The 27,018-nt window shown below is 43.1% G+C and overlaps 2 protein-coding genes across 2 annotated transcripts; both read left to right on the top strand.

The window, feature by feature from the left end:
* Positions 1-1,987: 1,987 nt before the first annotated feature.
* Positions 1,988-20,023, top strand: tnfrsf11a (tumor necrosis factor receptor superfamily, member 11a, NFKB activator). The gene is made up of 10 exons (XM_030079872.1): positions 1,988-2,318; positions 8,913-8,991; positions 9,425-9,550; positions 10,022-10,168; positions 11,389-11,479; positions 12,193-12,269; positions 12,712-12,819; positions 13,307-13,356; positions 13,577-14,531; positions 18,446-20,023. Exons 1-10 carry the CDS (start codon positions 2,244-2,246, stop codon positions 18,727-18,729), a joined length of 1,992 nt encoding a protein of 663 aa, XP_029935732.1. The 5' UTR covers positions 1,988-2,243; the 3' UTR covers positions 18,730-20,023.
* A 1,871-nt stretch (positions 20,024-21,894) lies between these two features.
* LOC115379019 (retinol dehydrogenase 12) lies at positions 21,895-26,310 on the top strand. Its single transcript, XM_030079673.1, has 7 exons — positions 21,895-21,908; positions 22,342-22,457; positions 23,010-23,165; positions 23,252-23,356; positions 23,858-24,067; positions 24,661-24,853; positions 26,208-26,310. The coding sequence occupies exons 1-7, from the start codon at positions 21,895-21,897 to the stop codon at positions 26,308-26,310; spliced, it is 897 nt and encodes a 298-aa protein (XP_029935533.1).
* The last annotated feature ends 708 nt before the right edge of the window (positions 26,311-27,018 follow it).

Here is a 27,018-nt window from a genome sequence, read left to right as displayed (position 1 = left end):
AAAACATGGTGCCAAGACAGGCGGTGGCTGTTCCTCTTATATGGAATGAGTGTGTGTCTTATTAATGGAACACATCCGGGGGCTTGTAGCACGCGCGTGTGCATGTGTGTGCTTGCGCGTGCGCAGTCTGGCGTAGGCCCACCTCGTGAACTTTGACTTTGTGAACTTGGGGCGATGAACGATGCTGAGCAGCCTTGCCCACAGGCAAACAGAGCCACACATTCTGCGCTCTGACCCGGGTCATTTGAAGTGCGACGCTCATTAAACAGCACGACGTCTGCCTGCGTTACACTTCAGTCACCCTGTTCTGTTTTTACATCAAAACAAGCTATATTGCAACTTCTGTTTGTCAGGGGCTTTAGGTTGGGCTTAATGGTGGCTACGAATATGTTACCAGTTAAGTTTTGTTTTTAATGAGGCGACCGCTACGTGAATCGTAAGGGTGTGTTCAGAGTCAAGCTGAGGTTTTTGATTGCTAAAAGAGTCAAATCTAACTCTTAATTGCTACTCTGCTAACTGCAGAGGCCCCACCACATAACAGCCTCTCTCGGCATGTTTTTTTTTTTGTTTTTTTTTTCTGCAGGAAGGGAGGAAAGGGGGAGGACAGAGTCTCTAACGTCTCAGCTCCCAACTCAGCTTAAAGCCCTCATTATACTTCCTCTTTCTCCCCTGTTAAACTCAACATACAGTAGCAATGATTTGTAAGCTGTCGACAGGCATGTATTTGCTTGCACTGATTGCCAGTTACATCTGATTTCCCAGTCCTATATTTGTGTGGATATACAGGATAAAATAAGAAAGCTTCTCTTACTGAAAATAGATATATGAAGTGGGTGTGTGGACAGCGAGTAACTTTAAACAGCAATGAGTGCTGCAAATTAACAGATATCTGGGCAGTTGTTTTGAATACATTTTTTAAACCTGATCTAATAACAGTCTTATCATTTTGCTGCTGAGGCCGTCTTTCTGCCTTTCTCCCATGCCATGTCATGCTTCCCTTTCAAACAAGAAATGAGGAGTTCTTCCACTCCACCTCCTTTCTCATGTTCACCCCTCCTCTCTTCCCCCCTGCCAATCAACCCCCTGTTTCATCCATTTGGGGCCTACAGCTGTAATTTAATATTTGCATAACTGTCATGCTGAGGAGAACCTAGTCTTCACCTCTAGCACCCCACCACCCCACCCCACCCTACCAATATCTCCTCTGGACATGCCAAGGTGGGCTGGGCATAATGTGCCATGCAAATTCTGAGGCAAACACACCCAGTGGTTTTACTGTCCCTCTGTTTCCTGGGAATTAAGGAAGGAAAGCTGGTTCCTGGAGGGGCCCAGCCATTGCACTGTTAAATAAAAAATGACTGATGACTGTCGAAACGGTTGCAGCTCTTCCATGACCCACGCACCCGGAACTGTGCAGGACCTGGCCTCCTACCTTCCATGATGGAATGGCAAATGCAAGGAAGTGAACTCTACGAAAGTGACCACATGTTTTGCTTTCTAGCCTGTGGGGCAATATGCAAATTAGGTGTTGAGCCGCATGGACAATAATGCCATGAGGTCATGTCTTAACTTGAAATGAAAAGTGGCACCTGACAAATTCCTTAACAGCAAACATATCCTTCTACTTGTGAGTGCATGTGTGATTTGGTCAATCTAACATCACAGGAATATGCAATAAAAGCACAATGATAGTAATTGTGCTAGTGTGGACAAGGCTCAGATTACCATCATGACCATATATTGTGACAGTAAGTGCAAAATTCATTCAGTTTTTTTTTTTTTTTTTTTTTTTTAAATATATATTTCACCCTGCTACTCACACATACACGAAGGGAGAGACCTGAGAGGGAAGAGAGAGGGGATGGATTTTTTTTTTTTTTTTTTTTTTTTTTTTTTTTTTTTTACATATTGCAACATGGGAGGAGTTAATCTCTTTCTCTTTGTCAGCCAGTCAGGTTTTTTACAAGCCGTTGCATGCAGGTCCCTCCACAACGCGTGGGTGAGAGGGGAGAGGGAAGGACAGGAGAGGCAGGAGCTGCAGCAAACTAACCGGGAATGAAGGCGCAAGAATGCCCACTGGGACGGTGTGGAGGCTCCGCCAGATCTAGGCAGACGCACGTCGGAAAAAGTGATTTTCTGTGAGGACACCAGAAGAATAACCTGGGGACAGGGCTGTGCGAGACGTCATCCTCTTGGCTGAACAAAAGTTTGCGCCAGACATTTGTCTTCCCCACGCAGCAGAGATGAGATTGAACCTCTCCACCAGCTGGATATTCCGAGGCTGGATAACGTGCCTCCTTTTCACCTTTTGCGCACAGGTAGAGACACCCTGCTATTTTGATTAGTCAGATCTTAGACATTATGCTGCACTCCATAATTTATACAGTGAACTCATGTCGAACTGCTATGGTATCACTGTAATCTTCCAATTACATTTTGTACTGTAGCCTATCCTAAGATTTACCATGCGATTATAGAGGTTTCGAGTTTGGGGAAGGGGATGATAGAGGCAAAACCAAATAGTGGGATTCATGTTGGTTTATTTTTCTTCTAGTAGATGAACACAGTGATATGTAACATTAGACCAAAATCTGTGTCATCGCATCAGATGATTTGAATGAACTTGGGGGGGAGAGGGGCGGGGGAGGTGGGTTTTTCAAGGTTTTGACGCCCGGACACTGACTGGAAACAGTTGTGTTTGGGTCGGGTCCACCTCCCCGGGTTTGACCGCAAAACGCCGCTGGCAACTGGATGTTATTCTCCCTCCGCTCAACTCTCGTTCCCGGGCCAGAGGGGAGCGACGCCGGCCAAATGTTTCAGCCACCTCGTTAAACTACAGGAGAGGTTCCCAAAGCGAGGTGCGGGGACCTATAGGGTCCTCGACAGGGTAGAGAAATAGTTGTTATCACTGCACAGTGTAGTGATATATGATTTTATATCAAGGCATGTCTAAGAGCAAAAAGTCAGTGTGTGGATTTGTCCTTGCCAAGGCTAAATAGAATAGAATAGAATAGAATAGAATAAAGGTAGCCTATACCCTGAATGGGCACAATGGGAAGAAGCATTTAGTACCTTTGCAGCAGTAGGTTCTGTGATCACTGTGGCTGAGGCTGCACAATAATGCACAATAATTTCTTGAGCTTCATTTGAGGAAGAAACAAAAATAGAGTGAGTGGCCCCTGACATGTTGTCGGCCATGCTTGCATTGTTTAGTCCAAAGAGCTAACTCTGTCCAGGTGGAGGAGTTTATAAGATGTGGTTGTCGTGGTGGGACTTCTGGGCACCAGTGATCTATCACTGTGTGCTTGGCTGTGTTACGGTAAACCAGCATCATTATGACTTTGACTGGAACAGACGCTTTCTCTTCCCTGTTTTTTCCCCCCTCTCTCCTTTTCCAGAGTGTGTTGCAAGACAGAGTGCTTGAGCGGGCGCTGGGCTCTGTCCCTCATGCTGATAACCCAGAGAGCTAATGCCACTGAAGTAGGCGGATTTTTGCATACTGTGCATGTATAACTGTGTCATGTCATTCACCCAGTTGGTGCTAAACAGCTTCTAGCGAAAACAGCCAAGATGCCTGGAAAGCTGGTCAGCGTGTTGAAAGGAAGACATATCACTCATCTCATTTTTTAAGGTGACACTGCAAACCTTTGGCTTTTGGTTTGTTCTCACAGTGGTCTTCCCATTACTGACTCACAGTATCCCCCCAAAAAATCCCCTTCAGTTTCATGGTTTTAAAACCCTCCTGTCCAATTCGTTCCAAAGTCATTTCGAACTGGCTGCATGATATTGAGCAATAGAAGATTACTTCAAGATGTTGTAAGGATTAAATTTATAATGCGTCTTGAATATGCACAGCTTTGCTAAAGGCTTAATGTGTGCATTTGTTTACCTGTGCACCCACACACCCCCAGCGATTCTCACTATCGTGCTCCTCCATCCGCCGCATGCATCCATCCATCCCATCAATCCACCCACTAACTTGACAGTCAGTATTGTTATGTCTCCCTCAGCTTGACTAAGCACAGCATGTTGGTTCAGGCCAGCAGATCCAAACCCTATTTCACCATGCAGACAACAGGCACATTCACATAGTAATACAGACAGACAGCCGAAAGCTATAGTAATGACAACCTGGAGCTTTGTGTGGAAAGAGAGGGAAGAATAATCCTGGGCTTAAAAGCTTTAATGCATCTCCAACATCCCTGTAAAGTTCTGCCTTGTACCATAATAAATCTTTTAACACATACTTATAGTTTATAGCTATTTGCTTTGACACTTTAATTTACCTCCCTCTTGAAGTGGTCAGCCTTGAATTCCTCATGTTTGTTTGTTTGTTGTCGTTTTGGCATCACCTTATGTTTTACTTATTAGGGAAATTTCTTCTGTCTTCCACAAAGGAGAAAAAAAATCATGATTTGTTCAAGAGATCCATCAAATGAGCTGTTTTTATGGCTTTGAAAAGTTATGAATCAGAGGTGCACTCATCGTACAAAGATTCAATTGTTGTGCAATAAGTGTTTACAGTGCCTTATCATTAATCCTTGGCTCAAACACCCAAGGGCCTAAAAGTGATGTTGTGCCTCTCTTGGCTCGGTGCCGATGGCTGCTGTGGCGGTTATGCAAATCTTTCCCGTAGTCTGACTGCAAATGGAATGTGTTCTGGGTCACAGTGCTGTTCGATAGGGATCACAGAACTGCTGATACATTTTTAAAAGACAACTCTTGGGGGAAAAAAATGTAGGAAGAGATGAAGAAAAGGAGGACTGTTACTGGATATGACTTGAGGAACAGGACTGATGCACAGATGCTCCTATTACCTTCTCTCTCTATCCACCCATCCATGCTTCCCCTTTTGCTCGCTCTATCTCTGTCTTGCCACAGTGTCTATTACACACACACACTCACAAAATCACCACAAACACAACCGTATAGCTGAATCCATACTGTAGATAAAGTTAGCTTTGAGGTTAGATGTTCTGTCCTCGGCTTTGTGATAACCTATAATCATATAGGGTGGATCAAGTCTTTTCCTCTTATATATTTAGTGAGAGCAAACATATCGCTGTGCATAATTGCGACCCAATGTTTAGATGTGGCGGTAACAAAAATACGAGTCCCAGCATTCTTTTGGCTTCCTGTGCCCTCTGGCCTAGTTGTTTGGATTGACCACCGCTGTCTTGCAGCTGTGTCTTCACATTTGTTTCTTGACTCTTTGTCCTTTGTCTTCTTCTCTTTTTCTATCTATCTATCTATCTATCTATCTATCTATCTATCTATCTGTCTATCTATCTATCTATCTGTCTGTCTGTCTGTCTGTCTGTCTATCTGTCTATCTATCTGTCTATCTATCTATCTATCTATCTATCTATCTATCTACCCACCCACCAGCTTATGTAAGTGCATATTTCATATCTCAAACTGGCCTTCCATTGTGTTTCTAGTAATTATCACACATTTACATAAAACCAATGTGTTTTCCTATACCAGCATGTTTTACCATGCTACAACTACTTAACATAGGGACCATGAGTGCATTCGCATGGGAACCTTTCCTGCTTCTGTCACCTCTGTCTGCAGGAACACATGTTGTTCATTAGGGCTGCGGTTCGAGCTGTGAGCTCTCTGCATCGTTAGCCCTCTGGTCAGAGCGAAAAAACAAAAACTGGCTGATATGCGAGACGCTCAATAGAGGTAATTAAATGCTTGCCAGTTTTCATGTTGTGCTGCTGCCGCCTAAGGCCAGCCAGACAGACACTGAGACTAAACAGAGTGTGAGCCTGGGGTGTCAGAGAGAGCAGGAAAGAAGTAGCAGCGAGAGGGTGTTAAAGGGAACGGGGACGGTGACGTTGGCCTGATATGGTCATTTGAGGACTCGTACCAGTATTTTTGGTTTGAAGCTGGCGGTAGCTGATTTTCATTGTCTTTTCTTCTTTTTTTCCCTCAAGAAATTACAGGGATTCAGTGTTTACCCCTGAATGTTATTCTTGGCAGTGTGGAAAAGCCTTTAAAAAACATTTCAGACCATACTGTAGGACACAATCCTCGAGTGAAAACCATACAAAGAAATTCTTTTAGGTGGGGTAACAGCTTGTTAGGGTGACCAACCCCACCTACTCAGTGGAAACTCTGGGGTATATTATTGCGATTAAAGAATTAGCTGCAAAAAAAAAAAAAAAAAAAAAAAAAAAAAATTGAATAAATGAATAAGATGATCAAAGAAAATCTAAATTCATTGCAGGTTTTATAAACTGTTTTTATGCAGCTGTGGTCTGAGAAGAACTTCCAGTATAGCGGAGGTGGATGACACAACTGGTTGATATCTGCTATTTAATAAAAGCTCAAAACTGGGTTCATGACTATAACGGGGCTGTTGTGACTTGCAGACAAACACTGCACTGTAGAGAAGAGAGGAGATAGCCAGGGAAGAAGTGCATGATGACAGACAGACAAGGCCGGAAGACCAATTTCAGTCTGCTTCCTCTGAATGTTGCCTGTGGGAAGAGCAGGGGAATGGATCTGACACATTTCACTTGTCTTGGCATAGAGGAGACCTGGAAGTCTGCATAGCCAAATGCTGGCTTTGGTATATGAATCAGCACCATATGAAGGAAGGAAGAAAGGAAGGAAGGAAGGAAGGAAGGAAGGAAGGAAGGAAGGAAGGAATGGGAAAGCCAAAAAGAGAGATACAACATTCAGGGGGGATGAAGGCAAGAAAGAGGAGGTTTGGTTAAGAGTGGTGGATTTAAATAGCTGGAGAAAGAGGTACAGTAGGACTTCAGAATATGACTCGGGCAAAGAAACTCTGGTTTGGCCTATTTTTTGTCATAACATCCAGATTCACTAATTCAGCAGCTTGGCGGGTGTTTCACCACACCTTAAAGGCAGAGTGAGTAGGAATGGCCGGTCGCGGTTTGTTAGCACAACATTCAACGTTGGCCCCTCCTCCCTGACTAAGCTAACTGCCAGCAGCGAATTTTCGTTTCCTCGAATGGCGACGGGATGAAATGACTGTCAAAAAACCTAATGTCGCCGTCCGAGGAAAAAAATAACCTACCTGTTAAACAGAAAAAAGAACACAGGACTCTTCATCCTCATCCTCGCCCTCAGCGCTCGCCAGCGAGTGAAAGCCAGTCGCAGAGTCACTCTTGTTGTGGAACGAGCTTTTCTTTTTTTTCCGCAGTCTGTGATTTTTGCACCCTCCTACTGGATGTTGTAATATATCAATCTGTTATTGGCTGGGAGCTACACACCCACTGCCCGGAGGCCGATGCCCAGAAGAGTCCTGAGCTCAGCAATGCAAGAAAATCCAGGCAGAGGGCAGGGTCTCTGCAGATACACACTCGAGTGCAGATCGGACCGCATATTTTTGTCCAAACCCGACACGATCCTCAGAGCTTAGTAACAGAGCCTGACCCGAACCCGATAGGCATTCTAGTCTTTGTGTCTGAACCTGACCCGGCCTGAACAGCCTATGTGCTGCCTTCAGTGTCGTCGTGTGAACTCTAGTACTACACAGGAAGTTGCCCAGAACAGACAGTAGGTCCGTCATTTTTCACCTGTCAGGTCCCGATGAGCCCTGATGGGCCTGGGACGGGTATCCACACTCAAATACACACTCCAACACACACTTCTAGTGGCTCATAAGAGATGATTGCGAGGGATTATTTTTGTATGAGTCTATATGTTGTTTTTATAGGAAAATCCTATTCACTCTGCCTTTAAGTTAGGGTGGTTGAGCACTGCAGGTATTTATATATGTATCTATATCTATATCTATATATAAACTGTATGTGTATGCACCACACAGGTAACAACACAGTAAGTGAGAAGTAAGATGATGGAACTTTTAACATTGAAGGTGCAAGTGATTGTAATTACATGACTTGTAAATTTATCAATTTAAAAAACAAAACATAGTTGATACAGCCACATTTATTTTTGGAACTATTTCAGATGAATCATGTATTCATCCGCTGTGCAGTGACTTTGAGCTGTGTTTACTCTCCCGTTGCCCACCATGTTTACTTGCTATGGAAACAGGGACAGTGCTGGTAGTTCAAAACAGCGTGTGTTATTTGTATGTCATATTTTGAGTATAATTTACCAGTGTCCTTTACAAAGCTGCCAGGCCTATCCGCATATTATTTCAGTATACTTACCATTTAGCTTTGAAGCCACCACAAGTTCTCATTTCCTCATGTTATGTTCTCATCAATTAATGGTTCAGCTGGCTAAAAAAGCTTGGTGTATTCCTCGAGACAGCATGCTCAAGGGGACCACCCCAGTGTCTGCAGCCAAGTGTTTAATAATACCAGACCAAGTGGAGTTGGAGGAATTTAATTCCAGTTGGTTCCTCTTACGTTAGTGGGTGCTGCTGCTGGAGGTTGGGTTTACTGGTTTGGAGGGTGCACAGCGCTGTGGTCAGGTGCTTCTGAGAGTATTGGAAAGTATTCCTGGGCATGGCTTTGGAAACGTTTTAACCATTCTCTTCCTCTCATTACTCACCGCCATCTCAAAACATCACGTGTAGTTTTGATGATGAACCAAGGAAAGATTACGGTAAGACGTGGCACGTATTGGGGAAAATTGTGCAGGACTGGGAGGAAAAATAGAACCTCATTATGGTTTCCACTGACAAGTTAGGGATGTGCAAGTGACTAAATAGAAAAGTAAATGGGTGAACTGTAAACCATTTGCTCATGTTTAGAAAAGATGATAGCTGCCAGGTGAATTGTGGTTTCATCTCCCATTTTCTCTGGATACTTGTAGCACAAGAAATGTAATCCTGTGTTGTACCACATCAGATCATCTCATGCGGGCAAATGAATGAAGGGAGTGCAGGCAGATGGAGACAAACGTGTATTTAACAAACAATAAACACAACTATAATTTTATGTGTTCATATTTTCCAGAAAGTGGTCTCTAAAGCTCTCCAATGTGGCAAAAACCAGTACTTAAAAGGCTCCAAGTGCTGCAACAAGTGTGGACCAGGTGAATAACATACTCACACACACATACACTCCCACACACACACACACACGCACACACACACAAATCAGTGCTCGTTACAGTGCCTTTCTGGCTTACTCAATATAAGCAGCGTAAAATAAAAATACATTTTCACATTCACAGATATCCTGCACTTAAAGAGGAAGGATGCTTAAAAACAGAAGATTTTGGATCAAAATAGCACAGACATGCACCCACTCACACAGATACTGACATTTGACCCACAAGAAGTATCAGCAGAGGAAAAAGGCACTGCATTTCCTTCCTCTTTACTCTCCTCTCATTAGGTTTTCTGCAGACTTCAGCATTTGCTGTGATTAAGACACAGGCAGGATTGGTTGGTAAATCCATCTCTGTTCCCCTCCCTCTCTCTCTCTCTCTCTCTCTCTCTCTCTCTCTCTTTCCCTTTCTTTAGGCTTCCGTGTGTTTGCAGAGTGCTCTGATTCAAAGGAGACGATATGCCATAAATGTGATGGCGGTGAATATCAGCCCGGCTGGACTGAAGACACCCGCTGTCTGCAGCAGAAGTACTGTGACAAGGGTCAGTACTTGTCGCTGAAAAAGAATACAACAACCCTTCAAGACTTAAAAAACAACAACAAAAAAAAGACTGCCAGTTAAAGTCTTATTACACAAAATTGTAACAGATGTTTGACTATAAAATCATTATCATGTCCACTTTGAAACATTTAGGAATGAATGTTCCTGTCATCACTAAATAGGCAGCTGTTGCATAAAAACAAGCAGTTGTACAGACATGGCATTAGATACTGTAATTTACGGATGAAATATTAAATCTCTGGAGTGGGATTCATTTCAGTGGCATTTGGAGCTATCATTTATGTCATTATATGTCATTACAAAATTACAGCTGACGCTACGGAAAAAATGGAATTAACTGGTTGCTGGAATTGGGCAAAAACCCACCGCTGCTATCCTTAAGGGCTCTTTAGTCAGGGAAGATGTGTATGATGACCTTCTCCCCCTCTGTGTGTTGCCCTTTGACCTCCAGGCAAGGGTTTTACAGACAGGGCTGAAAACCCTGTGGCTGAGGAGCCGTGTCGCTGCCGGGCCAACTTCCAGTGCTCTCCCATCAACTGTGAGTTCTGTGAGAAGATACCCAACTGCAAGCCTGGATCTGGGCTGGAGGCTGACCCCGGTGAGACACACTGACACACACACACACCTCTCATGTCTGAATCCTCCTCTACATGGTGTTTTACCAGCTGATCAACAGGCCAGTGCAGTATTTTGAAGCTGAATACGGGGTGGCAGCAGTGTAAGCCCCATTCTGAGCAAACTGGGACCCCTCTGATGTTTTTATCCATGGCCAAGAAACTATGACACCAGTATTGTTTCCCTTTTAAACAAACACAGTGTCCTATATTAGAATGTCTCCTCACATTGTTCCCATACGTCAGACCTGCAGCCAGTGTCAAGGTGTCCTTTGAGCAAGGCACATAAGCCCAGCTGCTCCGGTGCTGCTGCTCAGTGACTAAAAGTAGAAGACTGAGGCTGCACTGGTCAATCTTTGCATCTGTTTTAAGGCTGAAGTCAGATCTTGTTTTAAAAGGGAAGTGTACTTTTGTGATCGCTGAATGGGTCCACTAGAGACTCTGGGACTTCAATGCCAATAAGGCCTCACACATTATGCATCATTTGTCTCTGATTTGTTAGCATTTTGAGACTTCTGGATCAAAAAAATCGCCCATCCAAGCAAAAAAAAAAAAAAAAAAAATGAATAGGGTCTCCCTTATTCTCTCAAAGTAATTTATGACACTTTTTTGTAAAAGACAATTTCTCAAAGCTAAATCTCTTTAATTTGAACATGATTAGGATAGTTTAAAAAATAAAATAAAATAAAATAAAAAAAGAAATGTCTAAGCCAGGCTAATTGGTTTTCCACACTACAGTTTTTTCTTAGCAAAGAAATGATTTAGGTTGGAAGGCATCAGCGGAATTCAATGGATCCAGTCTCATCCAAGAAAGAAACGTGCAGATTAATACGGCCAAATTTTATACGCCAGCTTAAATCACAGAGAGGCAGGGATGACTGTATGAAAACCCTGTGCAGAAAGAGAAATGTGTTGGGTCCAGAGTTCCATATTTGTACAAAGGTTCATAGTCAATGTTATGTCTGACTTCTGTGGGCTACCCAGTCTGGATGGTAATTTTTGAGGAAGAGGAGAGCATTTCTGCTTTATTTGCCCAGTCCAGATTTTTCCCCAGTAGATTGGAGGATTCAAACATAGCATCGTGAATATGAATATCTAACAATAAGGCCACTGCCACTTCTGCTACAATAAAACACTCACTTGTATATTATATTCTCACAGCTTTGCAAAGGGTTCAGCTGTAATTAAAGTCTTTTAATTCCAGAATCAACTAATGGAAGGAGGATTTGTATGCCCTGTAAGAAAGGCTTCTTCTCCTCTGAAACCGCTTCGGAACCCTGCAAACAGTGGACCAAGTAAGTATGCACACACACACACACACATACACACACACACACAAACACATACAATTTTTACCCCCAGTATTTTCTGAGGTACTGAGAGGACAACATAGTTTGGCAGGCGTCCTGTCCCCTCACCACCGACCAGCTGTCATGACTAATACACACACCACTTCCTCTGGAACCCTGGGCCAGACAGCAGCCTCTACCGCTGGCCGGATCTGAGACGGCGATGGAGGGAGAGAGGGAGAGAGAGAGAAACATACAGTACACATACATAAACACAGAGACAGTGGAAAACTGGCAAGAGAAAGAGGCAAAACAACTGGGAAAACAAGGATAGGGTGAGAGAAAAAAAGAGAAAGGGACACCAATAAACAAACAAACCTGTATTGTCACGTCTACCTGTAAAAGTCGGCTCTTCCTCCTGACCTCCAGCACCTTACTATCCCTGCTCACAGCCCCTTTCTTCTACTTATTTGTACTTACTGTTTATTGTTGTATATTGTACATAGGTTGTATATTGTACATAGGAATGTTATATATACTTTCTATTTTATTTTTTGTTTTATTTTTTTAACTATTTTATTCTATCTGTTTTTTACTTGCACAGTGCTGGAGTTGTTGCAATCACATTTCACTGCTGCTGTACCCGTACATTCATGCATGTGACGAATAAAAATCTTGAACTTGACCCTGTGTTGATGAAATTTCCTCCTCTCTACCAGCTGCAAGGCACTGGGCAGGAGTGAGAGACAGCCAGGCAGCACGCAGGCTGATGCTGCATGTGGACCACCCGTCTCCGGTAAGACCAGAGCATATTTACCTCAAATCAACAATTATGAAACCCAGCCGTGTCACACCATTACTGTAAATAATAACTGCATGTCAAAAGAAATTTCCCAGAGCCACATGTCACCTCTTTCACTGATTAGCTGCATCACAGAGGCAAACTCACTGTTACTCAGTGTTATGTTGGAATCACCCTTCACCCTTGATATATACTAATAAATGAATAAATAAATTCCTCTTTCCCCATATGTCTGTGCAGGAGTAAATATGGTCGTGTATTTGTGCTACTTACAGTGTAAATGCCGTAGTAAATGGGGGAAGAAAATGAGAAAAATCTGTACTAAAGATTTGCTTTATGGATAATGAAAGCAGACATGTCTTTGGCAGACATTTCGTATTGACGGCGGATGTAAAGTGAGTAGGACAGCGTGTGCTAAGCTCTGTGTTTCTGGCAGGTGCACCGTCCTCTTGGGTAATCGTGTCGGTGCTGTCAGTGATCACCATTCTCTCTCTGCTCATCCTGCTGCTCTTCTGCTACAAGGACAAACTTAAATTACTCTCTGGTAGGTCACTGACTTGTATTAATCCTTCAGTCCACCTGTGGTTTTACCATGAAGTATGCATATCATTTCCCATCGTAGCGCCAACTCACTAATACTGATTCTCTTCCAAAATACACTTATGTTTTCTTATTGTTAATTACATGAGCTTATATGAGTTTGAGTGACTGTTTATTCTATGTACATCATAGATGCAAGGCCGCAAGCATTTAGAAGACACAGCAATATTATAAAAGCGCTTTGCAATCACAAATTGAACAGCTGAAAAGAATAATAACTTTGTGTACTACTTGAGTATTTTTATGCGATTCAGCATAAAATGCACTGTTAAACACCATAAAATATCAATATTTTTCTTTTCTGAATAACTTGCCAATTCAGGTCAAACCTAATCATTCAAGATGTTCACCAGTCTCTTTCGAGAATAGCTCAGATTTCTGCACCTGCATTTCATTATGTTAAAGTGCAATATTATTATTTCTGTGTGCAGTGAATTTGCGATCCTGTGTGCAGAATCTGAAGAGGACCAGGATACAGCAGGTAAGGTGGAATTTAAGTTACAAAGCAACAACAATACACAGAAAACATACCAAAAGTAGATTCATCTAATTATTAAATTGCATTAAATATATATCTGAATAAATACAAGGATGAATCGGATTAGATATAGACAAATATAGGATTTAGGCCATAGTTGACTATTCATACTCTTGATAACTGTTTTTTACAACCCTGGTCTCTTCATGTTCTGTCATTCTAGGAGACCCTGGCCCCTCTCTACCACAGTGGAGGGGGAGGAGGAATAGGGGGATTAGCAGGAGGCCCTGGGGGTCCCAACTGTACAATATGTGAGACCACCAAACTCATCTGCCAAGCACCCGCGAGCGAGCCCCTGTGCACCTACCCCACCTCCGTTCCTGACATCAAGGTCTCCCTGCCAAACACACCCCTCACAGGTGGAGCCAGAGATGAAGAAGGGAGGAAGGGGAAGACTGGGACAGAGGAGGGGAGCGAAGGGTCCGGAGAGCCAGAGGAGGTGTCCGAGGAGGAGGAGATTGTGAGCGTGTCTCCTCTCTGGGCGGGCTCGTGTGTGTGCGTGGTGCCTGTGCGCGAGCCTCTGGAAGTAGGGGAGAACGAGGACTGCAGCCAGGCTGTCAGCCCCGGGACGCTGGGAGCCTGCCTCTGCGGAGGAGACGAGAGGGAGAAAGAGGAGAAGGGCGAGAGCGAGAGGAGGGACAGCAGCGGAGAAAAGGGGGAAACAGACCGAGAAAAGAGGAGTTCATCCAAAAGTGAGACAGGTGTTGCATCTCTCGTCTCTGTCTCCCCTCCTCTCCTCCCCCCATCCAGCCCGCTTCGCGAACTCTGCGTACCCTTGTCCCAGGCACAGGCGAGGCCCGAGTCCAAACTCCACCTGACCAGTAGGTCCACAGTAAAGGACGAGGAGCTATACAGACTGACAAGCGTAGACTCCGCCTCAACAGAAGAGACCGCGCCTACTATGACCTCCACGGTGACCTCCTTCAACCCCTCCATGAGCTCCTCATCGGTAGGAGACCTCTACCTGGACAAGCTTCCCGAGACCTCCGGGGACGACCATGGCCAGGGACTTTCCTGGAGGGACAGTGGGGGAAACAAGCTATCATCTGGGGACTCAGAGCTGGAGTGTCCCCCCGAGAGCCTCCAGAGCCAGCTGGCTGAACCAGCACTTACCTCAGGTAGGTGAGAACTCGACGACTTCAAGTAGTTCAAGTCATCTGTGGAACGCCTATGCGAGAGTCTCCGTCAATGCTGTAATGTGGAAAGCACGCTGTGTGTTTTGTCAAGCTACTCGTGTAACACCTCTACTGTCAAATGCACTCCGAAGGGATTTTGGGATATTTCCTCAAGCTTTTGCTCCGTTTGCTCACTAAAGACGGTGTGTTTCTAAAGCACAGATTGTTTGCTTTTGGGATACAAAGCCTGTTGGCCCACAGTGATGTTTTTTCAAGGGGTTTCTCCGTTACAAGTTTGTGTAGGCAGTCACCGCTATCACCATATTGCCACGGTGTCATACCCATGCATGATTTGATGCCTTGCAGAGCAGCGTTCCCTTTCCACAGAGTAGGTGGGGCCAGCCACTTTTCCAAGAGGAGCAGCCACCAAGCATAACAAAATAAAACTTAGATTGGTTTCAATGGAAAGTTTCACTGTGTCATGGATGGATTGTTCTCTCAGAGGCGTTTAGACCCCTGCCAAGAGAACAATCTGCGGGAAACATTTTTACATATTGTGCATATTCTGCCTCACACTGAGCGGTCATGGTTAGTTGTCAAAGCAGCCTTATTTCCACAGTTTGATCGGGAACACTGCTTAGCTCAGACCGGGGTATTTATTAGGTGAACATTCAGAACAAATCTAACAGAGGTTTGGTTTCAGCACAAGAATAGCTTGTGTGATTGTTTCCGAGAAATATGTTTTTATTAAAGCCATTTTGGTCAGTTTGACCTTGATTTTTTTGGAGGACCACACACAGAGCAGGAATAAGATATGTGTATGTACACCGTTTGATGAGCTCGTGATTGCAACCACCAGAACCACACTCCAACGTACAGTATGTGTGTGTGTGTATGTGTGTGTGTGTAAGCTGTGCCATCCACAGTGCTCCTGTCTACCCAGAGTTCCATAGGGTTGCGCAAAGTGACCACAGCTCTTATTGAAGCAAGATGTGTGCAGCTTGAGTAATACTTTTATTATACCGCTCTAGCAAACACACACACATACCATTGCATGCATACACACACAAACTTGTGAAAAGTTTTTTAGTCTCTCGCCAGTGACTGGGTGCCTTAATTACGCCCTCGCTGCTCTGATGTAAACAGCATTTCCCATCATGCAGTAATGACAGGTCATTAAACGGACTTCCCGCTCATGCTGCGCAAGGGTCAGGCCTGGGTGAGAGGTTTCACCTGTCCACTGAAATAAAAATATCCCCTGGTACTGGGGTGGGAATAAATGTGTGTTGCTTGTCATAACATTATTGTAATGAGATTGAAGATGCCAATAAAAAGGGCCACTGTAGGATTAATTAAATTCAGAGAAGGGTGCTCCAAGTTTTTTTTTAGCACCTTTGAGAAAATCTGGGCTCCTTCCCCTATAGTCAGACAGATTTTATCACTTCTATCAGTCACTGTCTCAGACTGCTGCGTTGGAGCTAAAGTGGTTCATGGTCTTAATAATACGAAAATACATTAATGAGCTCCACACCCTGATGTGACCACAGCTCTCAAATTTGGGATGCATTCTCGGTCATTACCAGACTTCACCTATCACATGAACCACCAGTGACTATAATAGATAAATGAATGTTTAATAAAACGTAATACGATAAACCACAAATACACCAAATATGATGTTTTTCATTTATTTTTTTACATTCAATCTGGAGATAATGAGGAAATGCTCTACTAACAATACATACATTCATAGATAAAATAATGCAGATAGAAGCAACATGGATAAAATGGCTAGAAATCAGTTAAAATATGTGATGCGAGACATTTTTAATGATGTTAATCATTTTGCTAGCCTTAGCCGCCCTGGCAGGGTGTTTGGAAAGGCAACAGAGATGGACAGCCAAGGCACGATTTGTAACTAAAATACAGAGTGGCGCTTCCCTATCCCCTACCGTACATACCACCTAGCTGAGGAAACTTTTGAGATAAATTCTACTTTTTGTTTAAAAAGCCTGTGGGTGGCTAGTCTATTGTTGGGCATCCAGAAAAAATCAGCTTGGTATTAAGAGAGGGATAAACAGAGGAATCAAAACAGATTCCACAGCACTTTGTTTTCAAAGCTGTGGTGAAATGACATATTTTCAAGTTCGACTCCTCAGACTGGTATTCTGGGAAAGGCTCTCAGACGGAGAACACAGACAGATCTGTGTGTGTGGGGTGTGTGTGTGTGTGTGTGTGTGTGTGTGTGGATGTGTGTTTGCAACTCTGTGTGTACATGTCAGTGTGCGTGCGTGTGTGTGTGTGTATGCGTGTGCCGCCGTATGCATTGGAGTGAGAAGGTGTTACAGTGTCTTCAAGGGCCTGTTTGCATACATTTACCATAATTACTTGGGGTTTGTGTGTATTTGTGTGTGTGTTTGTGTGAATAAATGGGGCATGAGCTGTGAGTCACGAAGGGTCTGCCTGTTCTGTAGGCTGGAAAGTCAGACAGGAGGCTGGATAAAATAGGAACCAGAGGCTTAATGTGCCGAAAGACAGCTTGCAGACGGAAACACGTTGTAGATGTCCTAACTCATCTGGTTCAACTCCAGTCCAAAATATCCTACAGTGAAGGACAGCAGTGATGGAAATCATTAGCCCAGCAGCAGTTTGTCCAGTTAATCTGAATGCTGACGTCCTTGAATAATACAACTACAAAAGAGGATGTCTCTCATGCACAGCCAAACTCTGCAGGTCAATACACTGTTATTATTTCTACATCTTTTGCAAATAAAAAACATGGCACTTGTTTTGCTCTGTCATTTCATCATCTTATATTGATACAGTTTAAATAAGCTGTAGAAGGGCGGATGAGCAATCAGGGAGCAGACTTGAGGAAGTAGAACAGAGACTTTTTTGTGAGTGTGTAGGTTGAATGTTATTTGTTACAGCACGTCCATACGGTAACCTCGCAGAGGTCGTAGCATTCTCACGCTAAAAAGTGCTGGGCACTCTGAAACAAATAAGTCAGAAGGATATGGCGGTCTGCACTGACCAGAGAAACTACCACTGTGGCCTCTCCGTGGTCATTCTGCACGGTCATTACACCCACTGTCCATTTGTCATACGAGGTTAGCCAAGATTTACTCCCGTCTTCACTTACGTCATGAAAAGGGGAAGCTCTGTGCATGTGCGTGTGTGTGTGAGTGGTAAGGTGGTGGTAGTGGTGCGAGGGCAGTCCCTTTGCACAACAATATTGTGCGGGTGTTCTACGCGTTTGACCCTCCAGTTTCTATAGCAGTAACAACAGATGTTGATGTATTTGTCAGTATGTCCATGACACACAAAGCTGTGACATGTAGACCACGTCATCGATACCCTTTATCTTTTTTCATTTCTAATAGCCAGGTCAAGTTCTTGCTTTCTTCTCCCCAGATGTTGATGCTTTGTCCATATTGTATTTTCCATTGTGTTGCCGGTAGGGTTTGCCGTTTGATGTTTGGCGCTGGCTGCGTTTAATGGCTGCTTTTTATTGTAGCGGTAGCAGATGTTTAGTGCTTGACCATTCAAGACCCACGACATTGTTAGCTCTTCCAGAAACTTCATGGTACTCCCTGGAACTGCGTCGTAAACAGTTCTGGAGGCCATGAAATCCATTTCACAGTGCGTCATGACTCGCTCCAATCAAAAAGTGGTGCACTGTTTTAGTTATACCAGCCCACTTCTAGCTGGAGGACTTTTTATTTCACATTGAGGTGACGCTTTTTGTACAAAAAGCAGTAAGCATCAATTAGCTCTAAGTGTATGCTCAAGCATGTTCTCTAAACTGTCTCTCTTTCTCCTTTTCTGCCCCCTCACCACATCTCCTGCACCTGCCTCTCTCACATTCCCTCACCCTTTTTCTTCTCCCTCCTTCCTTCCCGTGTCTCTCCATCCAGGTCAGGTGACAGGGAACCACAACACCACCTTCATCTCCAGCGGTCAGGTCATGAACTTCAGCGGTGATGTCATCGTCGTGTACGTCAGCCAGACGTCGCTAGGCAACGAGGGGGCGGGGCTGGACGACGCCTTCGGAAGCCCCGTCCAGGAGCAGGCCAATGAGACCATTCCACTGTTCGAGAGTAGCTTTGGGATACCAGGGGACTCCATTACCCACAGTCCCTCACAAGACGGGACCCTACCAGTTCAGGAAATGATGGATGAGTGGCAAAGGGGGAAGTAAAAGGCACCAACAGGGACATGTTTCCTGCGATAACAGCTTTATCCTCCGGAAGGTGATGGATTAACAGCTGAGTGTCTTCCAGCACAGTGATCAGCTCTCTGTTCCTATCCCCAAGCACTAGAAAGCTGACTTTTGATCAGTGAGGGTAGGCTATTTCATCCTACAACTGTTTGGTTCTGTGTAAAAAAAAATGTATTTGTCCAGCCATACCAGCTTTCCTTTAGTGTATCTCACAGGTCTGAGATACCAGGGAAAGGTAATATGGAAAGGTATGGAAAGGAGGGCTTGTAGATAATATGAGTTTGAGCAGTTAAGAGACTGAGAGCAGAACTTTTTGAGATGTGAATGTATGGACCCAAACCGATATTAAGCCCCTGGACACTTAACCAAGTACAGCATATGCCCATCCCCTTAAACAAAAAAAAAAAAGAAAAAAAAAAAAAAAGAGCTGAACAGTGCCTCACCCATCTCTAACTGCCTTTTTTCACTTCCCAGCAGAAAGTTGAAGGCTTTTCTGTGGAAACTCCCTTGATTCCAGACACTGATGGGGAATTTTGTTGGAGAATGGATGTGGAACTACAGTTTAGGCTGGAAAAGGGGGATGTTTTTATCATTGTGTGGAAAATGTGTCTGGGTCCCAGTGCTAATACCAGAAAACTACATTTCTTTGGCTCATTCCCATCAGTCGCACAAGTGATCTAAACTGGAGAGTCTAAAGCTGTATGAGGGACGCCTTCCTTCAGAAAAATCAGGTTGATGTTTGGATGACTTGAGGAGTTTCTTTATAAAGCAAAATGTCCACCATGTGGAAAAGTGATGTTTACGCACACAAAACGATTGTGGCCATGAAAGTAAAGTTATTATAGAAAAACCTTCAACCTAAAACTTATATTTTAAGACTTACACCAGCAAAATTTTTAATAATTTTAGGGGTGGAATCATTCAGATTTGTTCAGATAGTAGTATTGAATTTCAGGTTTTCTTCAAAATGAACATACACTGCCTTTAAATTAGGAGGCAGCCGTTTTTATCTTCTTGTTCCATTTCTTTTCTCGTTATTTTCTTTCGGTTTGTGGGGATTTGGAAAAGTTCTTTTACATTAATGAGACACATCCAATTTTGGTACGATGCTTGTTTAACTTTTATCTAGATTTTTTTTAATTCTCTGTTTATTGCACCACAAGTGCAGTTTGTGTCTAAGTAAAAAAAAAAATGCTATGCATTTGATAAGCTATATTGTTACTGGTTTGTTTTCTCTGAAGATGTTTTTGATGTACAAGCCTCAATGAAGAAAGTTAAATGTCAGCTTGTTTATTATATTTTGTTTTAAATAATTTTACAAAGTAAATTGTTTTATTTCAGAGGATGCATATGAGATCAATGTTTGTATATATTTCAAAAGAAAAAAAAACATGATTTATTTGTCCCTTGTTTGATTTGTGATGTGGTTTTGTTAAGTGGCGCCATTATTGGCAGGAAAAGTGCACACATTAAAGGACTTAAAAGGGACTGTTCTACGGATACAACCTCACCATATGTATGCAGACTTGCATTAATTATGTACATATCAATCTAAATCATTACAATGAATGACTGAAAGACTATTTTGATTGTAATTAAATATGTTTTGCATTGAATCCTTTTGGGATGGCTTTCTTTCTGCATTCTGTGGTTCCTCCTTGTCAACTTTCCTATTCTGGGATCTGCAAATTACAATGATGGAGTAATTTATCTCTTCTCCCTGAGCTGTAATCACTGGGAAGCAGTGCTAATTACAAATGCTGCGAGGCCTCTCTCTGTGTCCCCACTTCCAGTGTTGACAGAAAGACAGGCAGCCTTTCATCAGGCTTGTGGATGGTGAACAGCTGTGAGGAGAAACTAACCTAGCAGAGTCAGCCGCTCCAGCTTACGTCACACAGAGACCACATTAGAGAGGTGCTCATTTACGTCTGGTTTAGGTCAGTGGTGTGTGTGTGTGTGTGTGTGTGTGTGTATGTGTGTGTGTGTGTATACATAATGTGTAAGCTTGCATCCTTGTGTCGGCTTATTTTCTAGTTGTTTATGAAAACAGGAAGTTATGACTAGCTTTCACATGGTTTACATGAGACCTGCCCCGCAAACACACAGAAACTGACTGTCGGGTTTTCAAACGATGTCAGCCTTCCAGGTGCGAGAAAATACACACATATTTGGCTGAAAATATGTAAAAACTTCAAAGCTACTGAATGATGCGACGGTGTTCCCCCTAGTGGAGGCTGCATGTCAGAAAGAGCTTGTTTCACAGTGAAAGTGGGAGAGTGGATCTGGTGATTTTCTCATTAGAATAAACTGGCTCAACTGATTCTGGGTCACATGGTTTGCAGGGGAAATGAGCTGAGACCAGCAGTGTCACTCTAGTTTTATCTGTGATTGGATAAACTAAAACCCACCTCGGCTCAGTATCTAAGACCACTCTCTCCAACACCCCCTGCTACAGCCAGGCGATAACCAAGACCTTCCTGTGGAAACCACCAGAAAATCCTCAGCGGTGAAATGCTGAAACTCAAGTCGCCTCACCTGTCGATCCAGGTTTTGAATTTCACCTGCAATGATTTTCCTGCATACTTGAGTTACTGGCAGGAGCGCTGTAAAGCTAAGTTAATTTTCATGGTTGATGACTCTTGCGGATTACTAATCCAATGAACTGAACGGAAATGTCTTGCACTTTTCAAAATAAAATAATTTGATGAGCTTGACTTGCCTCGGTGCTGTAAAGTGCACTCAGGCATGTGATGTTCAAGTAACTAGTGTGTAACGTAGTGTGCTGAGTCATCGGTATGATCCATTTTTTCTTTCTTAAACATTCTCAGTGTGGGATAAAAAAAAAATGGTTGGTCCCATATTACTGAAGTGGACTAAATATATCGACACTTGTGTCATGTGGATGCCCAGCAGACTGTAGGTTTAAGAAATGCTGCCTTAACTGATTAGTTTCAATCAGTGACCTCCAACAAAAGGCTATTTGTATCTTCCCAATATATTAAACTGTTTGTGAGGCAAATAGCTCTTTCATTCTCTTTCTCTCTCCCCTTCTGCATCAAATCTCTGGAAGTGAATTTCGAAACAACACTCTCCAAATCAAACCTCAGGGGGAATATTGCCTGTTTCACTTCACCCGCTACAGCAATGCAGACAATCAGGTAAGAAATTTCCCATATAATGCACACCAAGGCAATTTACATCCACAAAAAACAATCATTTTCAGAGCTGTCCCTTAACATATGAGCACAGCCTGCTAATTAAGAGAACTTTTGAATTTGCTAATGAGATTTTTGTCAAAACTCAACACCAGACCTAGGCCAGACAGTATTTGCAAACAAATATTAGCATTCGATTTACGCTGCTTTGAGCACCAGATGGGTGGGATTTACCGCCCCGGAGCAGAAGATACTGAAGCATCACTTGCGTTGTCAGTCAAAGGAAAGATTTTCATGACTGTAGCTCCTGGCTTGATTCATCTTTAGTGTCAAACCTCACCTGGATGATAATACAGAACCTATTTTGTGGAGGGCGCCTGTGTGTACACATCCCTCTTGCCCTCACTGTCTGTATCTTGATTCCCAACTCCCACAGGTCTCTGTTTTACTCCAAGTGGTCCTCAGATGTGCGTCTGGATGGGAGGACTGCTATAGTGACGGGTGCCAACACTGGCATCGGCAAAGAGACGGCTAAAGACCTGGCAGGGAGAGGCAAGCATTCTAATCTGCAAAGTTACAGATTGCCATAATAGAGTACAGGCTTTTTGTTACTGCCAGATCACTTCATTTAATGCAATTCAGTGTATCTGCACGGCAAAGGCAGTAGCACTAGTAGCAGTAGTAATAGTAGTAGTAGTAGTAGTAATAGGGTAACAATCCACCTTTTTTTTTTTTTAGCCTTACCAAATTATTTTAAAAATGTCAAGATAACTGAACAATGAGGGATTCTCTATCAAAAAAAATGTCTGTAACAATGAAGTGCAGACTTTCTGACATAATATCTCTATCAATAGACAGTAAATATTTTATGAGCCCGGTGGTGTCAGTAACAAATTGCTCTATCCACCAACACAGAGCCGCAATGCATGTGTGAGTGTCTGACACACCTAAACTCCAAACAGCTGCACATCTGATATTCCTGATGATGATATCCTGCTGAAATCAACTGAAACATTTTGAACATAACTTTACCTTGATCAAATTGTGACAAGCACATACAGTGCGGACACACACATACCATAAAGTTGTATTCATCTGCCCTAGGTGCACGGGTGATTATGGCATGCAGAGATACAGTGAAGGGAGAGCAAGCTGCCCGTGACATCATGAGGGAGGTGAAGGGAGCCAAGGTCGTCGCCAGGCAACTGGATTTGGCCGACACCAAATCCATCTGCCAGTTTGCAGAGAATATCTACAACAGTGGGTGGCACACGCAGTACACACACCGAAGTACAGGAGTTTATACTTCAGACTGTAATACAAGTAACACTCATTCTGTTTCATAGCTGAGAAGGCTCTTCATTATCTGATCAACAACGCGGGTGTGGCCATGTGCCCTTATTCCACCACAGCAGATGGATATGAGATGCAGTTTGGTGTCAATCATTTGGGTAAGAGGCAAATATGTTAAAGAAATACACTACATATATATATTTTTTAAGATTGGCCTTGTGTTTAGTGTATGCTTAAGTGTTAGCATGCAGCACTGCAGTGAATGATAAGTGAACGATCAGGCAACACATGGTTGCAATCTCCTTTTTAGCATGTCAGTTAGTCTCATATTCAGTATTAAAATCTTGTTTTTCTTAAAACAAAGTGAAAAATAAATAAATAAATAAATAAATAGAACAATCTGCCAGTGGGGATAAGATAGTCCCAGCTGTTTCCCAGCTGTCCAATTCAGTTTCACTTGTTGAAGGAATATAAATATGTTGAAACGAGGCAGAATAAGGCAGACTAGCCAAGTAGGATCAAGAAAATGACACTTCACTCAAGAAAATTCTGGAATCAAGTTGATTAGGATGGGAAACTGGAATTATCCCATCCCACGAGCAGGTCTCCATTCTCTTGCTTCAACTTTTTCTCTCTGTCCCCATCCTCCTGTGCTCCAGGTCATTTCTTCTTGACCTTCCTGTTACTGGACCTGCTGAAGCACTCGGCCCCGTCTCGAGTTATCAACGTCGCATCGGGAGCCCACGCCATGGGCAAGATCCAGTTTGAGGACCTGTGCAATGAGAAGAACTACCACCCTATTAAGGCCTACGCACAGAGCAAGCTCGCTAACGTCCTGTTCACCAGAGAGCTGGCCAAAAGGACTGAGGGTAGGGTGTGTGAGTGTGTATGTCTGTCTCTGTATCTCTCTCTCACACTCTCACTCTCTCTCTCTCTCTCTCCTTGTGCATAAAAAATCGATCTCCATCAAATGCCAGTGTGAGTGTCTCATGCCTCAACCACAACCGCTCTGGGCAAGAAACAGAACAAGGAGCAACATGTTGTTGGAAAAATATCTTGAAGAAATCATCATTGCTGCTCCTGTCAAAACTGTGTCTTTAGCTCTCGCTGTGATCTCTCTAGAAGGTTTCTTTAGGGATTGTCACGCAAGAGCTGATATGCGTTGTTGGGTTAAAGCAAATATTCTCTTATTTGATTTGTATTTGAGGATGTGTACATCTGTGTGCAAGCATGTACATGTAGTTGCATCACACTGTAAAACTCTCCTTCATTTTCTTAAATTAAGTGTTGTTTTTCCTCATCCTAATGGGCTGATCTGCCCTGTTCTACCTTGTTTCAGCATATTTAATCTTATGAAATTGGGCTGGAATCAAGTGGGATTATCTCATCCCACAAGCAGATTTTTGCAGTTGTCTGTCATCTGTAAACAACCACTGGGTCTAATCCAGCCCTGTGCCTCCAGCTCTAGGTGTGAGTGCATATACAGTGGACCCTGGCATGGTGGACACTGAGCTGATAAGACATGCGAAGCGCCCCCTGCAGGAAATGATCAAGAGGTTCAGTTTCTTCGTCAAGTCCCCAGCAGAGGGAGCCTACACCATCGTCTACTGCGTTGTCTCTCCTGAAACCAAACTGATCACTGGAGGATACTACAAGTTAGTCTCTTGCATTATCACAGGAAGAGATATGCTGCTTTATAAACATGGCTTATTTAAATGGATGTGGATTTATGATAAGGGAATGTATAGACAAGTATCAGAAAAAACAACAAAAAAGAGAAAATGTACAAAATATAACACCTAGTCTTTCATGAAGTACTCTAATGAGGTCAATCCAGGTAAAAATATTTTTTTCTTTATTGACTTCCCATGTTAAATCTATAGCAACATGGACTGTCCATGTTGGACTGGAGGCCTGTCCATTGTGTCTCCCTGGTTTGTCTTTGGTGTCAAGTGGACAGCCGTCAGTCCATTCGTACATACCTGGCATTGAGAGAGAGAGAGAGAGAGAGAGAGAGAGAGACTTGCTTGTCCTTCTTCCATGCAAAAATTAAAAAGAAAACGGCATTTAACAGGAAACAGGTATTTAACAAATGTAATTAATGCAGCTGTCAATCACTCAAGACACATTTCACATCACGCTCAGGCTCAGATTATTTAATTATTCCAGCGGATCTGAGAAGGTCGGGTTCTCTGCTTAGGTGGATACATCAACCTGTAGCTTAATGTTTCTGTGGTATTTTTGTAGTAACTGTAACACATAATGCACGGTTGCCTGTAACATTTCTATAGTATTCCTATAGTAACTCTGTCACGTCTAGGGTTAGGAAGAATCGATTAAATTGCACCAGGGCACCAAATTTAAGAAAGGCTGCTGCCTCCAAATTTTATATGGAAGTAAAAACCCCGCATATTGTCAATACATATTTTAGAAACCCCCCCAAAGTTTTTAGTAGAGCTCATGTCTTATTAAGGGGAGTTTTTATTCATTAACCAGCTGTCTTATAGCCAACCTGAACCTCAGTTTGCATTTGATCCATCAGCTGACAGTGCAGCTGTGCTAAGCAGTCAGGTAAGATATTTTTCTACTGGAAAAGTGATGGTCTGGCCGATGTCGAGGTGTTGGGCTGGGCAAAACAGATGACGTCAGGTTAGTAGGTGGTCCTTCAGTGTGTCCTGGGACACATGTCTTTTTACACCTTTAATGCGCTGCGGACACAAGCATCCCAGGCCACCTCTGAATGCGTCCTGAGATCCGGTTACTCGGGACACATTGCTGCTGTTTACATCTGTACTTGATCAGGTGTCAGCTTGTGTTCGGATTTCTCAGGACGGATGTTAATGCCAGGTGGGGACAAGGCCTATGATGAGATAGGTTTCAATCACCCAACCCTGAAAAGGATGCCCTCATGGCTGTTACTTACATGAAAAGATGCTCAAAAAGTAATTGTGCCTTTCCTTCCCTCTGCTTTTTCATTTCCTTTCCTCTCCTGTCCTCTCCTCTCCATAGGGACTGTGCATACACAGAGAGTTCCAGGGCAGGTAAGGACGATGGCACTGCCCTCAAGCTGTGGGCTGTGAGCTGCCACATGCTCACTATTCGCTGGAGATGAACTCGCACACACACACACACACACACACACACACACACACACACACACAAACACACACTGATATACACTACTCCAATAATTGTTCCTGAATGTTACAAAGAAATATAAAGTGGAGTTTGATGATGCTTCCTAGTTTTGCTGAGTTGCTGAAGGTGTTATTGTTGGACAAAAGTGATGTAAACAGGGCACCATATACCAAATTTACTCATGGTATTGTGGAATTTGAATGTGAAGGGTCAATGGTCATGGTCATGAAAGCATATATTTGCTGGAGGAAACAGAGAATGTAGTTGCTGCTAAATAATAAAAAAATGTCATTGATATTACAAAACTTATGCTCATTGTCTACTCATTTCACAACATTATTTTGTTTGTGATTATGTGGCTGAATGAATGGACAAATAATAATAGTATTGTGTATATAAGCATATTTCTCTTACATTAATCATGCTAATAGTTGTGCATAAACTACATCAGAAATATCATATTATTGATGCAGTGTAATGGCAAGATTCTGTTTTCAATGCACAGTTTATTTTGGAAATACACATGAGAAGCATGAGGGAGTGGAGTTGGTCTAACTTGACTTGGGAGGACCTCAAGTGGCCAGGGGGCAATGCTACAGCAACATCATTATGACACAGGGGATGGTAATGAAAATAGTTTTAGTGAGCAATAATCATACTCCTCCTACTACTCCCACCAACA

Source organism: Myripristis murdjan, chromosome 20 (assembly GCF_902150065.1).
Source record: "Myripristis murdjan chromosome 20, fMyrMur1.1, whole genome shotgun sequence".
In the NCBI taxonomy this organism is placed as follows: Eukaryota; Metazoa; Chordata; class Actinopteri; order Holocentriformes; family Holocentridae; genus Myripristis; species Myripristis murdjan.
The sequence above is the reverse complement of the archived record's forward strand: the minus strand, read 5'-3'. Positions and strand labels throughout refer to the sequence as shown.

Coding starts and splice junctions, on each gene's coding strand:
- LOC115379019 (XM_030079673.1), top strand. Junction 22,458..23,009: donor TAAAGACCTGGCAGGGAGAG/GCAAGCATTCTA, acceptor CATCTGCCCTAG/GTGCACGGGTGATTATGGCA. Junction 23,357..23,857: donor GTTTGGTGTCAATCATTTGG/GTAAGAGGCAAA, acceptor CCTGTGCTCCAG/GTCATTTCTTCTTGACCTTC.
- tnfrsf11a (XM_030079872.1), top strand. CDS start 2,244: ATGAGATTGAACCTCTCCACCAGCTGGATATTCCGAGGCTGGATAACG. Junction 8,992..9,424: donor CTGCAACAAGTGTGGACCAG/GTGAATAACATA, acceptor CCCTTTCTTTAG/GCTTCCGTGTGTTTGCAGAG. Junction 12,820..13,306: donor CAAACTTAAATTACTCTCTG/GTAGGTCACTGA, acceptor TTCTGTGTGCAG/TGAATTTGCGATCCTGTGTG.